Here is a 15,011-nt window from a genome sequence, read left to right as displayed (position 1 = left end):
GATTTGAAAGTAGTGGGTAGACCAGGTAACTCAATCAGCAAAGTCTAAAATTGATAAAGTCAGCAAGCATTTTGGAAAATGCACAGCAGTCTAAAGCCCTTTATGGGCACGATGTGTGGAGAAGCAGCGGGAGCGCTCGGTGCCCATGGTCCCTGGGCGGGACGTGTGTTTACGGACCAGGACCACACCGAGTGCCCCTCGAGGGCTGGGGTCGGGTCCCGCGGTGCTGGGTGCCCTGTCGGAGCAGCTCGACGAGACTCTCGTGTCACGTTCCAATCCTCACACCTTCTGTACTTCAGAGAGTTCCACGGGCCTCTGCTCTCTCTGCCACAGGAGATGTTGGCACGCCTGAAGCCGTGGCCCCCGTCATCGTGATCCCCCCGAGCAACAGAAGCGTGGTGGCCGGGTCCAGTGAGACCACCTTGGAATGCATAGCCAATGCCAGGTGCGTGCCAATCCCCCACACGGGGAGTAACAACCCATGACAACACCTCCTGCGTGTGGCTGGCTCTCCCAGCAATGGTGGTCTTTTTCATCCAGCTGGGCTGTGGGCACAGTGCGTATGGGAAGATAGGACGTGGGTGTGCTGACCTGTCCCGGGCCTTGTTCTGCAGTATTTATATTGAAGGTAATATTTGTATTGGAAAGCAGCGCTTTTCACTTTAGCTCTGGGTCATGGTAGAGGGTCTCTTCTTAGATTCTGGCTGAGGAGCAGAGAGGAGCTTTGCTCTCCTTTGGGTGCAAAGGAAAGAGTTAATTCTCTTCTCCTCTGTTGTCGTAGGTGTTCTCAGCCCCATTAGTGGTCGCTCCGGAATGGAGTCCCTGTGATCACGCCTCCCATGTAGCATGTCCCCTAGCAGTATTTGTTTTAAACATTCTTTTCCTGAGCAAATGGAATCATTAGCACTTATGGTCCATCGCTGCTGCAATTAGCTATCCTTGCTCAATAGCCCTTGAGCAGCCTGTGTCGCTGACGTGTGCCTTAAGGGAGTAGAGTTATATCTGGATTGATTTTTAAATGTCCACTGTTCAACCCACCATGGTTCCTGGTAGAATGATTATTATTGCCATCTACATGATCCACAGTTACTGTCACTAAAGCCCTTCGTTCTCACAGGCCCGTCGAGGAGCTGAGTGTGACCTGGAAGAGAAACGGGGTGAGAGTCACCAGTGGGCTCCACAGCTTCGGGAGACGCCTCACCATCAGCACCCCGACCTCCTCAGACGTCGGGGAGTACGTCTGCGAGGCGGCGCTGGCAGGGAGCGCTTTCGAGCCCGCCACAGCCAAAGCCTTCCTTTCTATCGTAGGTAAGGCTCAAACTGGAAGTGGTGGCATCGGCATCCTCGGAGGGCATCCTCGGAGAGCGGCAGCACACCCCAGGCCATGGAAACAACGTAGCTAACACCTGTGTTCCACCGACTGTTTTTAACTCAGCACATGGAAGTGAAGTTGAGTTTATCTCCCAGATTCAGCCTATTCTTCTTTCCCAAGAATATCAATGCATTAAGTCCAAAGAGTTGATGTTCTGAATACTCCCAAGAACCGTTCTTCTGAAAACGTCCAATCGTAAAGCTTGGGAAATAGAGTGTCGAAATCCTTGGCATGTTTATCACCTCCCTGTGCTGACCTTTCTGCCATGAGGCTTTTCTATAACTCTTATTTGGCCGTTATGATCAATGTTCAGAGATTAATCTATGACCATTGTTTTTTATTTTTTGACCCAGAAGCAAGTCAGAAAGTCTTGGGTGTTACCTTTTGTTAAATTAGAAAGTGAGAACAGAGAGGCTTCCTAGAATCATGTGTTATTCTTAAACCAGGGACAAAGGAGACAAAATTAGGCACATTTGAGCTGCTCTAAACGCTGGGAAATCTCAATGTTTAGGAAGGTGCATTGTACACAGACTAAGGGAATCCTCAGTCTATTTTCAGATTATGATAAGATTACATTAAATTGTGAGGCAAAGGCCTTTATTTCTCTCGTCTCTTCAGCTGCTATAATACGTTTAGGCCTCTGCAGTGGCTGTGGTCACTGTCGCAGTGACCTGTCTAGTGGCCACTGCTGATAAGCGGTGCCTTCAGGGTCCACTCCAGGTGGGAGAATCTCTGCTTCTCTCCTCTCAATCCAAACAAGGCAGATGGAGAACAGGAAGGACCACATAAGCAGAAAGCCCTTTGAGAGCAATCACCCCTCACGTAACATACTTTGCAGTTTGCCACTTTGCAAACTAAGGAAAAATAAAAGCTTGTGTTTTCATAAAAAATTAGCAAGAGTGTGAAGAAATGCTGCATAAAAGGCAGTTTGCCTTGAGTGTGTCACATTCCTTTAAATCATTAGGAAACGGCTCTGTGGCCTGTAAATGACTGCCAAACTCAAGTGATGCAAACCTGTCAGCCCCTCTGAAAGATGTGCACGAATTTTAAAAGCATCAGAGAAGGCAGGTTTTGAGTCACAAATCATTGCTGATTCTCCACTAGGGATCAGAGCTGGTTCTCTGCTCCCTTTCTCATCCACGCTTTAGAGATGTCAATACCCCATCCCCATTCCCGGCGAGGACCTTTCTGTCGGGGGTGATCTACAGCTACATGAGCACAGCGCGTTATAGATTGAACCCAAATCAAAATTGTAAACGTGTAAATCTCCAGCAGACAGGACTATATCGTGTTAAAACATTTCAAGGTAATTTAAGCAAGAGAAGAAATTTATCTCCCTGTAAACTAGAACGTTTGTTTCCATTATAATTCCCTTTTTAAATATTTAAGGGCTTCCCTGGTGGTGCAGTGGTTAAGAATCCAGCTGCTAATGCAGGGGACATGGGTTCGAGCCCTGGGCTGGGAGGATCCCACATGCCGCGGAGCAACTAAGCCCGTGTGCCACAGCTACTTAGCCTGCGCTCTAGAGCCTGCGCGCCACAACTACTGAGCCTGCGTGCCACAACTACTGAAGCCTGCACGCCTAGAGCCCATGCTCTGCAACAAGAGAAGCCACCGCAATGGGAAGTCCGGTGCACCACAACGAAGAGTAGCCCCTGCTTGCCGCAACTAGAGAAAGCCCGCGTGCAGCAACGAAGACCCAACGCAGCCAAAAATAAATAAATAAATTTATTGAAAAAAAAAATTTTTAAATCTGTCACGTGAACTTGGGTTTTGCACTTCCATCTGGATTCCAGAGCAGGTTGTTTCTGTATTCTCCTGAGTTGCTATCTCTCTGTGTTCTGGCTTTTAAAGGTACACGGACACACTTGTGTACCTTTATGATGTTCATTTGAATCCCGTTTATTCATAAGAATTTGCTGTGACAGGTAGGATTTTGTGGTTGAATCATCCTGGGAAAGCCCTCAAGAGCCTCTGTCAATTCAGAGTGATTTGGGAGATTATAGCCCTGAGCCCAGCGATCATGGAGGGAGGGATCCCCAGGAAACCCTGGTCCCGGTTCCACGGCCCTGTCACTGGTGGGACCGTGCGGGGAACTATCGATATGAACACGCAGATGAAAGAAAGCAGACACAGATTGACTTCCATTTACTCCTGTTTCTTACTGATGAGACAAGACAGGCTGTTCAGCCCACCTGTCAACTCCGCTGCTGCACTGCTTAATTTCTGATGTTTAAACAGGAGCTCGGGTCTGACTGCAGACGGCGTCACACACGCGACTCTGCACACAGCAGGGAAAGCGGCCTCCTGGGTTTGGCGGTCCACGGTCTCCTCCACCTGCCCTGCGGAGGGTCTGCGGCTGTCGCTTCACCGCTCGTTTCCTTACCTGCCCACACACCGCACACCCCACGCGATGAGGCAGGCGCCTCAGGGCCCGTTTCCTGACTGCATCCCCTGGCCACTGGAGCCAGGGCTGCCCCAGGGTGAGGCCAGGGCACCCGCCGTGTGACAGTTTGGAAGTGCTGGCATCCACACCCCCTGGCGTGCGTGAGTCCAGCGCCACGTGGACCGGAGTATCATCGGCCAAGCTTCCTCACCCCTGAGGTGGGGACGTAACTTGGAGGTTGTGGTCTTCACTGGCCTCCAGAGTTCTCCAGCGGCATAAGCTCAGTCACCTACAGCGGGAGCTGCCTTGGTAACATGCTCTTTTTCAGCCGGCCTCCCGCCCTCCTGATGGTATTCCCATCGCCTCCCAAATAAACCACGGGCAGGGAACCCTGACTCAGGTCTGCTTCTCAGGGAGGCCAACCCAAGACTTGGACCATCGTCCTTCAGAGCCCCGAGCACCTGTGCTTAGGACGAATGGCCTTTCCCGCCCGGGTCCCACCTTCCCTGCCTTGTGGGTCTGCATGTGCCTCAGGACTCCCTCAGTGGTCGCCACTTGCCTCTGTGACCTCTCAGACTGTGCACCAGGCAGAGGAGTGACGCTGTGCCAGCTGTTGTCCTGCAGAGAGTGGACACTCTCGGGGTCACTGATGCTCCGTGTGTGATGGGACAGGCTCTGGAGGCGGGACTGCACCCAGGTCCTCACTGCACCACACGCTGGCCTCCGGGGGCCTCAGCGTGCACGTCTGTGAAACGTGGATGCTGCAGAAGATGATTCCGGCTCGTCTTGTGAGGATCGTATGAAGCAACGGGCACGGAAGGACTGAAATGGCAGCTTTGGGAGCTGTTGGTAGGACTCCGCGGTGACACACGTCACCCTTAGTGCTTTACCTACAGCGGTGACATGACACATCTTCCACGCTTGCAGCCTCCGAAATCAGGATGTGCCTCACAACCCACGGAAGCATTTCTTCTTTCTTGGGTGTAAACAAAACGATGACGCCTCTTACCAATGCTGCAACGTCTCAACCTCCGTCCAGACTGACGGATCTGGTCCCACGCACAGCGCGGCCACGTGTACGCGTGTCCTGCCCGAGCCGCGATGCCTCCTTCAGCCCCCGCTCAGAAACTCGGGTGGGTGGGCATGGCAGTTGTACAGAGCTTTCTCTGGATACCTAAGGTCTATTCTGATTTTTTATACATGCATCATGCAGAAGCTCCAATATCTGAACTACTATTAAAATAACAAGTTACCTGTGACACCTCTCTGCTGATAGCAGTGCCGCAACTGAGAAGCTGCTCTCCTAGAGCTGAGACTGAGCGTCCCCTAGATGTTTGTTTGCAACACAGATTCCTTCCTCCCTTCCTTGTTCTCGTCCTTCCTTCCCTCCGCTCGACACAGAGGTCTTTACTGAGTCGGCCCCCCCGATGCTGTGCTGGTCCCGGCGTCCAGGGTCTTATGCGGAAGGCGGTCCCTTCATGAGGCAGTTATGGTTCCACACAGTGAGTGCTAAGACCCTCGGCAAGGCAGGGGGTGAGGGGGCACCCCTGGGATTGGCAGGGAGGGGCTTTCGCGGCAATTCGGGCCGGAAGAGAACCTTGCAGGGGGCCTAGTCCTCTCCTCATGGAGATCTACAGAGCTCCTGCCTGGTAACTCGTCACATAGGTGTAAGAAAAGCCTAAGATGTCTTTTTTATAGTTTTCACATACGACCCATAGTAGAAGCACCCAAATTATCGGCATCCTATCACCAACTGTAGAACTTATCCGTTTGGCATCTTATCACTGATTAAAGCTCAGAAAGGAACTATTACAGAACTGTTCCTTAAACAAAAGGAAAAGTCGTGTGAGACAAACCTCAAACGATGCTGGGGTGACTTGCTCCTGGATGCAGCATGGGCAGCTCCTGGCGCCCCGAGGTGAGCAGGAATTCTGTCTGGGGAGCAGGGTGTGAAGTCTTCCACACGCCGTCCAATTCCAGGCTCCCCCGCCATCCTCTGCTTCTCCGCTCACCACCTGTCATTCACCAGCGCAGAGCGCGTGCCAGGCACCCAGCGGGAGCACCAGCCTGGGTGGGATGAAGACGAGTTAGATGCGTCTCCGCCCCTGAAGGAGTTTCGGGGTCCTAAAGTCTGTGGGCGTCTCCTCTCTCTCTTCTCCAGTGGGCAGTTTCTAAGTGTCTTCCCAGAGATGATGGCAGGTGCTAAAACACAGAGATGACTAAGCCACGCCCTTCCCTGAAGCAGCCTCCAGCGTGGTGGCCGCGTCACACAGATGTGGGTCATCGGTCCCAGGGGGTACGTGGGTGGGGCACACCCAGCCCGAGGAGGGCAGGGAGCCTCTGCCGGAGAAGGAACACGAGGACTGGCCTTGAAGATCGGTCTGAATTTGCCAACGAGGCGACTTGAGAAAGGCTGGTCCACGGGGAGGAGCCAGGACCAGTGATGGCCTTTGTGTTGCTCTTGTGAGGAAGGACCACAAACTCAACAGCTTAAAATAATACAGATGTGTCGCCTCACGGTTCCCGGCCTCCCAAGGCTGCAACCAAGGCTCTGGCTGTGCTGGGTTCTTCTCCGGAGGCCCCGGGAGGATCCACTTCCCGGCTCACCCAGGGGCTGCAGAATCCAGTTCATGCGGCTGTGGGACTGGGCCTGTTTCCTTTCTGGCTGTTGGTGGGTCTTTCTCAGGTTCTGGAGACAACCGGCATCCCTGGCTACGGCCACCTTCGCCTTCAGAACCAGCAGCTGGCCGAGTCCTCCTCACACCACGGATCTCTGACGTCCCCTCCAGCCGTCGCTCCCGCCGTCGCTCCCGCTGCCAGCTGGAGAAAGTTCTCTGCTCTTAGGGGTCCCTGTGATGAGATTGGGCCCACCCAGCTGCTCTGAAATCATCTCCCCGTTTTTAGATCGATGACCTCAGTCACATCAGCAGAGTCCCCCTGCCGCGTAGCGTAGCATGTTCACAGGTACCGGTAATTGGGGGTGGACGTCTCCTGGGGGCATTCTGCCCACCCCAGTGGACAAAGGCACCCAAGCGTGGATGACGGTGGCGAGTCAAGGACACACCACGGGCTCTGTCGCTTCCCGAGACGGTCGCTCTGGGAGAAGGGCAGACGGCAGAGGGGGCATCTCCGGGCTGTGCCGTGAGCCGGGGTTGGGGGGTGGATGGTGCAGGAGGCAAAGCCCAGCATCAAGGGCAGGAGAGCCTGAGGGATCCTAATTCGGGGGCTGCCTGGGAGGTAGCCCTGCCTCAAGCCGTGAGGTCGGGGGACTGGAGGCTTGCTGTGCTGACTGGAGGAGCTGCCCGCGGCCCCCGGGGGATGTGGACGACAGCCTGCATGGCTGGCCTATCCTTAACACGCCAGTGTCGCGCGGGATGAGAGCGTTCTCCTGACGGCTTCGTATTGTTTCAAAAGAGGTCAAAGTGTTAGTTTCAGTCCCCGGTTTTATCGGCTGCAATCGCCATAAATCTTTGAAAGTCTAGTGTGCGCCTGCGTTGGCAGGGTACCCTTTCCAGACAGAGTTGCTGCTGATTAGCTAAGACGCGCACTTGCCCTTTGAAGATTAAGTGGTTGAAAAGTCCACGGCGGGGATGACTCGTCCATAGCAGGTTTTCCCCACCAGTCACCTCAGTCTTTCTTGGCTGGTACGCCCGGTACTTTCCCCCACTGTTCTCCTTATAGACAGCTATTCGCAGAAGTAGCTGAGGGCGCTGTTGAGCTGGGTTGGAATACGGGGTCAGCAGGGAGAGGAGTGGTAACGCGTGCATGTGGGAGAGATGACATTACCGTCGGAAGCCTCGTGGGCCTGTGAGGGCTTCGGCAGCCCCGCGGCTGCTCTGAGCGCTCAGCACCTGGAAGACTTTCTGAAAAACGCAGGAGAATCAGTAAATGAGTGAGCAGACCTGGCCTCCCTGCTTTCAGCCACTAAAACTTGCCTGGGTGTCGGCTGCGGAGGAGACAGACAGCGCTTGGCCAGCTCTGGCAGGCCGCCCGACGGGACGCGCCAGGGAGCCCCGCGGCCCTGAGCTCAGGGCCACAGAGGGTACGGAGCCGTGAGCCCGTGCCGGGCGCCCCGGGGAACGGGCCGGGCGGGGATGACGGCGCTCGCGGAGGAGCCGCCCTGAGCAGGCCCGGGGGTCCCTAAGGCACCTGCAGTCCCAGAGCCGGGCCTTCAGTCAGCTCGGTCCAGCCTCAGGTCACCATGTGAGGGGGGCCCGTTGTCTCTGGCCCTGGGGGCTTCCCCCCCAGCACTTGGGGAAGACCTGGGCACTGCAGGGCAAGGGAGCGCAGCCCCGGGACGTCGGCCAGGGTGCCCGACAGCACCCGCAATCAGCGCCTCGGGAATTGTCTGGTCCTGTAGACGTTGAGCATCTATAGGTATGGATTCTTCCCACCGAAGTGTGACTCCTCTTGGAAGAATCTCAGGGGAAGTATGCTGAGTGGAAAAAGCCAGTTCCAAAGGTTACATACTGTATCATTCCATTTATGTAACGTTCTTGAAAGGACAGAATTATAGAGATGGAGAGCAGATGCGTGGTTGCCAGAGGTTCAGGATGGGACCTTGGGGTGGGCATGGTTACAGAAGGGCAGCGTAGAGGAGGCTGGTGGTGGTGGACCCGTTCTGCATCTTGACCGTGGTGTGGGTGCACAGACCTGCACGAGTCGTACACACGAGAACAACCAAGGCTGGGGGGCGGGGTTGGGGGGGGACGTTGAATACAACAGGCTACGCGTTTCACTCTCAGTATCTTGGTTGGACTATAGTTTCTGCAAGATGTCCCCGCTGAGGGAAACTAAGTAAAGGACACAAGAGATCTCTATTATTTATTACAAATGCGTGGGACTCTCCACTGATCTCAAAATAAAATGTGTAAGTTAAGAAAGGAAAACTGTAATCCGTCATAGCAGATGTTGATGCTTTAGCTTAGTTCTTTTCCTTTCCCCTCACATCCCTTTAACCAGACCACAGGGGTAGATATCAACTTCAGCATTTGCTGATGAAAATGAGGCGTGACCTGCACACCAGGGCCTTGGCAGGGTGCAGCTGCTGTGTAGTTAGAGCATAAGCAACGCTGTTGTCGTTGTTATGGACGCAGGAGACGCGGCTGAATGTGCACGCAGGAGTGTGCACGCAGCAGTGTACGATGAAGACCAGCTTGAAGAGACATGGGCTCTCTGCAGTATTTCTTGAGGCCTGGTCTCTACACACACACAACTAAGTGGAGAATCTGCCTCCGTCTAGTGAATTTGCAGCCGTGGCCTCAGCCAGACTGGTTCCTTCAGCAGATTGTTTCTGCTTGAGCGATGCAGGTAATTGCAGGATTGATACCTGACTGCTTCCAGTGAGGAGCCTTCAGCCTTGTCTCCTTAATCATCTCCTTGAAATGCTAAGTTTTCATTTCTCTTTTTCGTCTTTTAGGTCCCACCCTGTTTTAAAGATATAGTCAATACAAGAGGCAGGCCAAGCTATAGTATCCACATTCGACACAATTACAGTGGAAATAAACCACTCTGGAAGACAGCGCCTGGAAATTATCACACGGAAAGTGAATACAACGGCCCTTTGTTATCATGATAATGAAATCACTACTACCTTAATACTCCTCGAACTTGGCCGTGCCACCGTTGAATTCCTGCTGAATAAACTGAGAAAAATATTGCAGTTTAGTCTCCAAGGAAATTCATTGTTTAATACAACCACTGCTTTTTTTGCTGTTGAACAGGCGGGCGAGCAGGGTGTCTGGAGATATGCAAGTGGTTGGGTTTCCTTTGCTACTGAAGATGGATGAGAGACCCATTTTCTTTCTTCTCTTAGCTATTATTTTGCATTCCACTGAAGTATTAAATCTATATTTTGGAGAAGAAGAACTGCTAAGACTTTAAAAAATATGTTAATAGGCTGCCCTGTTCCCTGAAACAGGCTGGGTGCCTGTCTGTGGTGCTTTATTTGACATGCTTCCTGAGTTGTTGTTTAGTTTAGATACTGAAGCAAACTAGACTATAAAATACTGTGCTGTAAATATAAACCTTTATGAACCTCATGGGATAGTCCTTCTAAAATGTGAATTAAGATATTCCATTATTCAAGCCCATAAACTGAAAAGTAGCCATTGCCCTGAGTAGTAATTTGCTTTCCAAAACCTTAGACTATAAATTGCCTTTGGCCTCTGTGCACCGAATTCTGAGTCTGTGTGCACGATGGTAACTAATGAAGTTTTCAAAAATAGTTTTTAAAAGGAGCTCAAACTCTTGTAGGCTGTAAGGGTCTTCTGAAATATACCTCTTTGGCTTACGGGCTGTTTCGGTTTTTTCTTGTTTAAAGAGCCACCGTATTTTACCGAGGAACCCGAGAGCCGGATTTTAGTGGAAGTAGAAGAAACCGTGGACATCGTGTGTGGAGCCATGGGTGAGTGCGGGGAGCCACAGGGCAAGCAGCGATGTGGTGGAGGAACAGAAATGGCATCTCCAGGGCAGAGCCGTCCTCTGGATAGCGGCAAGTGGACCGTGACGATTAGAAACGGGGCCGCTGGCGTGCAGTAGAACTCAGTTGCTGGGCATGTAACCTGCAAAGCAGGGGTAATATTTCCCCAAGGGAACAGCAAGGAAGCCTTACCCTGTCCATCCCAACAGAGAGAGACGAAGTCCTGTCCCCTTGACTCCCTTCAAAGGCTCTGATTCTGCAAGCGCGCGACCCCTAAGACTTGGGGCAGGAAGTTCATTCTCATCCACGGGGTGAGCGGGACTGGTGACCACGCCCACTTGAGAGAAGAGAGATTGTTTTAACTTCTTGGATAGGAAATCTTCTGTTTTTCCCCCCTTTCAGCTTTGAGTTGACTTTCCCTTTGTCACTCAGGGAATTCTGCCTCTCGTCCCGAGAGCCTTGACCCCTCGTTGCCCACTGTTCCCATTTCGTGGCCAACATGCAAGTAGTTACGCTAAACGCCCCGACAGAGACAGGCTCTCCACGGCAGTTTCATAAACAAAACTTCACGAGTCCTCTGGAGATTGTCAAGTGAGGAAAAGGACCCTTTATGTTAACACCTGTTCATCTTAAGGGTGGGGTTTTTCTTCTAAGAGCTTGGCGGGTGAGGATTCGTAACAGTTCTGTGAATCTTCAGGACAGCTGCGTAAGAGAGAGATCGTTACGTCCCTCTGTACATGGGAAAACGCCCCTTAAGAAGCAAAGCTAAGTAACGCGCTCAAGGCGCAGTCAGGACAATGAAGGAGGCACCTTCTGCTCCGCCCGCGGTCTGGCGCCGGGGCGTTGCTCACTGAGCCCTGGACAGGCGGCCTGCCTCGGGCCACGTGTTGGTGGAGACGGGATCCAAACCCACAGGCACCAGCTCCAAAGCCAGTGCTTCGGCCTGGACCCTGAGAGCCAAGGCCCTGGGACTCGGAACAGATACCACCGATGTGCAGGTCACTTTCCATTTCTGGGAAGGAGTGGGAGTGCCGCTCAGGACCGTGCTGAGGGTCAGCGTAGGGAGGGGCGTCCGGCCAGGAGTCCCCTCCCCTCCCCTCCATCCACGGAGCCTCTGCAACAGCTGCCCCGCCCGGAAGAGTCATTTCCTTAGTGGTTCTGGTTCCCAGTCCCGCCAGCTCCCAGGGTGCAGTCTCCACCCCTGCTCTGCTCTCCTCCGCTGCTCGGGCTCAGGGCGGGAGAAGACAGCAATGAGAAGAGTCCTGTGAATTTCAAGTGGAACTCTTTGCCTTACTGTGGCTGCATTGTTCTCTCTTCTCTATAAACACCCCCGCTTTTTAAGGCCAACAACTCTGTGAAAGTGAAGCTACAAAATATTTAGAGTGCTTATATTTTAGAAACGAGAATCTACAATACTGTGGGGATAAGATTTCTGTGTATGACATTAAATTGCCCCAAAATAGAAATACTCCTAGTTCCCTATACACTAACAATTATTTTTCAATAAATGACAATGTTAGGCTCTCCCCTTGACAAGAGGTTGCTTTTCTGGCATGATTTCTGCAGAGTAAACTGCTTGTTAAGTACATGCTTATAAATATACACTGAACGGGTCTTTCAGCCTTGCCTTGCCATCATATAATTTACTTCTTTCTTTTGACAATGCAACTATAGCCGCATGCGAAGTGGTTATTCTTTATGAAAGCTACATCATGTAATTGCTATTATGAGATTTTACGTGGATTGCTTATGCTTTTACCTTGCAATGGATTTTTTTTAATTTCCTGATTTAATGAAAAGTGACAGGAAGCATAATTTAAGCAAAGAACAGAATCTGAGAATACATTCTCTCGAAGTATTCCATGACATTAACTTTATTTATTAAAGAAGACATCTTATACCTACATAGCATCTTAAGTCAAGGGATTTGCGTGTGCCTTTCAACATGAATCACATCAAGATATTTTATTGAAATTCATTTTCTAATTAGGGAAACTGAGGCACAGCGCCATCTGAGATCTAGAAATAAGCCCAGACGTTCTGCACTTCCCTCAGAGCCACAACAAACACACTGTGCCCCGCAGAGCCCAGAACTCTTGTCTTGAGTGCCGTGGTCTCGTTCCTTGGACGGGCTCTCTTGTCTACCCCCCTGGGTAACCTGACCCTGCTCAGGTTTAGGAAGAAGGAGAACGGAAGCAGTCTTCCCTCAGCTGGTTCCCCAAGGCTCCCGGAAAAGCCACCAAGAGGAGGAGCCCGGTGTGTCCCACGCAGCGAGGCCACCAGGAGACAGTGCGTCACCGCCTGGTTACCTGCACTGACCACACCCAGTTGGGGGGCGAGCAGCAGAGGCCCTCGTGCTCCCGGGCTAAGGACAGTCCCTTCGTCGCCAACCTGGGTTCTGCCCCAGTGACCTTGTCTGCCGCCTACACCCCATCCGACCCCAAACTCAACCTCCTTCCAGGTGGCGAGACCGCGAGCAGCTCCAGTCTCACGGCCTGGAGGCCTGGTTCTTCCCTGTAACATCATCAGGATGAGGAAGGGGCACCCAGGCGGGGCAGCTGGGCACGGAGCCTCTGCGTGACCCTCGCCCTCTTGGTCGAAGTCTTGGCTGTGATCTCGGCTCACTCCGCTCTTGGGTACAGGGTCGGGGGCGCCCTGCACCCTCCTCCTCATCTGCTGCACCCGCGCTGGTCTCAGGGGCCAAGGTGACTTTTCCTGCAGCCACAGCTTGGACCTCTCATGTCTCCTCAGCCTGAACCAGATGCATCTCCTGTGCTTATGCCTTTCCCTAAGCAATCGCTCCCCCAGCACAGCGCACACGCGGGTGGTCAGCGATAGCCCGCTCCTTAGACGGAGGCGTTGCCAAGGCGGCGCGCGTTAGTGCTGTCGTTAGTTGTGATGCGGAGCAGCGAGCGGTGCCGTCCACTGAGCTCGCGTCATGGGCCGGGCCCCATTAGGTACTCATATCCTGACCCAGTTAACCTTCACGGCCACCTTTGAGGTCGCTGTGACCCTTGTTCCCTACAGGGACAAGGAGGGGTTGAGTGCTCTGCCCAATGGCACAGTCGGCGGGGGGAGGGGGCCCACCTGTCTCCGCCTGGTGACCCTTCCCCGAGCCCGAGCGGCAGAGGCAGAGACCTTCCTCCCAGCCCTGTCTGAGGTCAGTCGCAGCCAGAACCGTCTGGGCAAGAGCACGGGCCGTGGGAAGAGCCGGAAGGGTCTGCAGCCGCCCCACGCCGCTCCCTTCGGGCCTCTCCCTCCCCGTCTTCACATACGATGAGAAAAATGACGCCTCACGGGGTGCTTGGAGGGACGACTAGATGAGAAAATGCCCGTTGAAATACCGCCACTTAGTCCTCACGTAAGGAATTCTCGAAACTTAATGATTTTTGTTTCACTTCTACCCAGGGGCCCCTCTTCCCACCCTCCGGTGGTTCAAGGACGCGGTCTCCATCTACAAGCTCCAGAACCCTCGATACCAAGTGCTGTCAAGTGGAGGCCTGCGCGTCCAGAAGCTGCGTCCGGAGGACTCAGGAATCTTCCAGTGCTTCGCCAGTAACGAGGGCGGGGAGGTCCAGACCTACACCTACCTGGACGTCACCAGTGAGTACTACGCCATGCAGAGCCGGGCTTCCCAGTCCTCGGCCCGTGGACGTGTCAGAAAATGCCAGTGTCTGTTCAGCCCGAGCTCCCGTATCCCGGGCGGTCTCCCTGCCCCTCTGGAGCCTTGATTTCCCCAGCACTTGAACGCGCTGCTTTATTGAGACATAGGGACAAACCCCCACCTTTCTGGACGGAACTAGGAAGACTGTTAGGTGAGCGCCTCGTCCCTAGTCCTTTTCTCTTGACCTTTTTTCCGTTTTTTATATTCATTCTCTATTTTAGTTTTATCGAACAATTATAGTACTTTTGTGACTTTCTTTTATTGTCCCAGTAACAGAAATACTTTGGCACTCTGAAAAATAAAGTAAAGATAAAGGTTTTTATTATATTTGTGGGTTTTCTCTTTAATCTCCCATAGTCGTAATGTTGTTCTTCTAAAACGAAGTAGAGTTTAGTGATTAGGGAACTCTACCTCTCACGTCTGCCCTTTTGGAAGCAAAATGCTGAGAGCCGTCGGAGAAAGCAAACTGGTCAGCGTGTGCGTGGCCAGTGGCTCTTGTCAGCCAGAACTAGGAAGGGACCAACCCAATCCTGAAATATTCATGCATATGTTTTGGTGAACTAGGGGTCATTTCCTCCAATCTTGGCCGGGGGTCAGATTCCCCCTGCGTTGTGGAGCATAGGAAACCAGTATCACTTCAAGCAGCAGAAATAATACTGGGGACTTGAGCCAGAAACTGAGTTTTGATCCATTAGCATTATTTAAGCCTGTTTGGAATCGTGGGCCAGGGTGCTGTAGGGCAGGGATGGGCAGGCTTTTTCTGTGAGAAGCCGGGTGGTGCCTGTTTTCGCCTTTGAAGGCCGTGGTTTCTCTTGCTCCTCCTCACCGTGCTGTCGTAGCCTGCAGGCAGCACACACGATTCTGAGCAGACGTGGCTGTTCCACAGAACTCCGTTTACGAAAGCAGGGACGGGCTGGATTTGGCCCGGGCTGGTGGTTCGCGGACCCTGCTCTCGGGAGAGACCCAGGGCAGATCGCCTGATTTCTCTCAGCCTCAGTTTTCTTTTCAAAATGGAACCAACCCAGCCCAGTTCACAGCGTTCTTAGGAGGATCAGTTTGGAAATTTAAATGAAAGTGCTACTTAACCTGGTTACCATGACAACTGGAGGGTGAACAAATAAATACGTGATCATGATAATGCTGCATATCTGTTTTGTAAGTACAGGGT

At 52.7% G+C, this 15,011-nt stretch overlaps 1 protein-coding gene across 9 annotated transcripts in view; it reads left to right on the top strand.

The window, feature by feature from the left end:
• The window catches only part of SDK1 (sidekick cell adhesion molecule 1), an 829,158-nt gene that overhangs the window by 595,691 nt on the left and 218,456 nt on the right, over positions 1 to 15,011 (top strand). For 8 of the 9 annotated variants that reach the window (XM_082362846.1, XM_082362847.1, XM_082362845.1 and 5 more), the window contains exons 6-9: positions 334 to 445; positions 1,118 to 1,308; positions 10,081 to 10,164; positions 13,588 to 13,782. In XM_082362846.1, the coding sequence (XP_082218972.1) occupies positions 334 to 445; positions 1,118 to 1,308; positions 10,081 to 10,164; positions 13,588 to 13,782 (582 nt within the window). The remainder of the gene's footprint in view (positions 1 to 333; positions 446 to 1,117; positions 1,309 to 10,080; positions 10,165 to 13,587; positions 13,783 to 15,011) is intronic. The other variant, XM_082362848.1, reaches the window with a different exon arrangement.

The sequence above is a fragment of the Balaenoptera borealis genome, assembly GCF_965194805.1.
Source record: "Balaenoptera borealis genome assembly, chromosome: 16".
NCBI lineage: Eukaryota > Metazoa > Chordata > Mammalia > Artiodactyla > Balaenopteridae > Balaenoptera > Balaenoptera borealis.
The sequence above is the reverse complement of the archived record's forward strand: the minus strand, read 5'-3'. Positions and strand labels throughout refer to the sequence as shown.